This window comes from Otolemur garnettii, unplaced genomic scaffold (genome assembly GCF_000181295.1).
Source record: "Otolemur garnettii isolate 467f Iridium unplaced genomic scaffold, OtoGar3 scaffold00038, whole genome shotgun sequence".
Lineage (NCBI taxonomy): Eukaryota > Metazoa > Chordata > Mammalia > Primates > Galagidae > Otolemur > Otolemur garnettii.
This window is the reverse complement of record NW_003852433.1, coordinates 15,723,898-15,725,487: the sequence shown is the minus strand read 5'-3', so window position 1 is coordinate 15,725,487 and position 1,590 is coordinate 15,723,898. Positions and strand designations below refer to the sequence as shown.

General features: G+C 53.6%; 1 protein-coding gene across 1 annotated transcript in view; it reads left to right on the top strand.

The window, feature by feature from the left end:
* The first annotated feature begins 822 nt into the window (after positions 1–822).
* The window catches only part of ERP29 (endoplasmic reticulum protein 29), a 9,099-nt gene continuing 8,331 nt past the window's right edge, over positions 823–1,590 (top strand). Inside the window, exon 1 of the mRNA XM_003790010.3 lies at positions 823–1,006. Within this exon, the coding sequence (XP_003790058.1) occupies positions 887–1,006 (120 nt within the window). The 5' untranslated portion in view covers positions 823–886. The remainder of the gene's footprint in view (positions 1,007–1,590) is intronic.

Here is a 1,590-nt window from a genome sequence, read left to right as displayed (position 1 = left end):
CACTCTACCCAGGGGGACAGCTTGAGGCTCTGTCTCAAAAAAAAAAAAAAAAAAAGACTCAGCTCCAAAATCATCTGTCTATAACTTTCTCTGACACCACTGAGTAGAAACGACAGAATTTCCGTTTGTGTTTTCGTAATATTCTAATAGACTCTTTATTTTATAGCAATTACACCGTGCTGGCTATATTATTATTCCTATGTGCCTCCTCTTCCCCTAACACGATGAATTCCTTCTTGTTTACCTCTACTCTGTATTCCCACAGGCAAAGCCAGGATCTGGCATAAACTATACACTGAACAAATAATCTGCTGAATAGAATTATTAGACTTTTTCTTGTGTGTGTCTTCCTCCCTCCCACCACATTAACAGCCGAGTGCAGCCCCCAGCCCAGGTGGACACTGGAGCAGCTGAGGGGAGCGGCGGACTTGACTAACAGACTAACCGAGGGCAGCAGCGGGTCCCAACCGACTTCCTGACCGACCAAAAGCAGGAAGAAATGATGCTGGCCTTGTCATCTCCAAAGAGGAGGAATAACAGCAAACAATTGCTGACGGTCCATCCACGCGCTCCGGGTCTCGCCACACCAGGAGGAAGACTATAGCCGGAGTGGCCCGCCTCCAGTCTCGCCAAATGCGCGTGCGCAGCAGCCCCAGTCTCCGTTCCCTCACGCGGTCCCGCCCCTCCCCCAAGCCTTGCGAGCTTTGCCTAATGCGCGTGCGCGGAAGTCTCTTCTCCCTCGCCCCTCCCGCCCCCCACGTGGCTCCTCCGGGCTTGTCTACGTGTGCGCGCACGCTCGCGCCTTCTTAGTCACGTGATCCCTGCCTTAGGCTTGTTCTCGCGCACAGATTTTTTTTTTAACCTCTCGCTCCAGGAATCCGGCGTTATGGCTTCTGTCTCTCCTATGGTTTTCTTTTTGGGCCTTCTGCTCCTCTGTACTCCGCATGGCGGAACCGGCCTGCACACCAAGGGGGCCCTTCCCCTGGATACGATCACTTTTTACAAGGTAAGGGCGGAGGGGGACATCGCGCACAGGTGTAACCTGGGCCCGGTGGGAGACGGTGGCCACCGAGGGCTGGCAAAAGGTAGTTTGTAGTAACGATTCCGGGGCTTCCCGCTATCCTGTAGACCTAGTCTAGGCGTCTAAGGCTGGGACATATTGTGACCACGGGGAATACAAGTTTCGGGGTCTTGGCGCACTCGTTGCCTTTGCAGCATTTATACTTCCTCTTTTGGAAAGATGCAGCTGAGGAACCTGGGTGCCCCTTCCCTTCACCTGTGAGAAGAGGACCGGGCGAGATCCAACACTCGAGTCCCAAGTGGGAGAACTGGAGGGGGGTGCGGGGTTGACGCCACCTGGCTCCCTGGATGTAATAAGGGAAGGGAGTGGCGGGGGGAACTCCGCGCGTTAGCATGCATTTCTCTGCCCCTCTTCCCAAATGTGGATCGTAGCCTGCTTTGCAATATGCAAACAATGATCAGGTGTTATCCATCTCTTTGGAAATTACAAGTGTTAAGAATAAGGTTCGTGGCTCGGCGCCTATAGCTCAACCGGCTAAGGCGCCAGCCACATACACCTAAGGTGGCGGG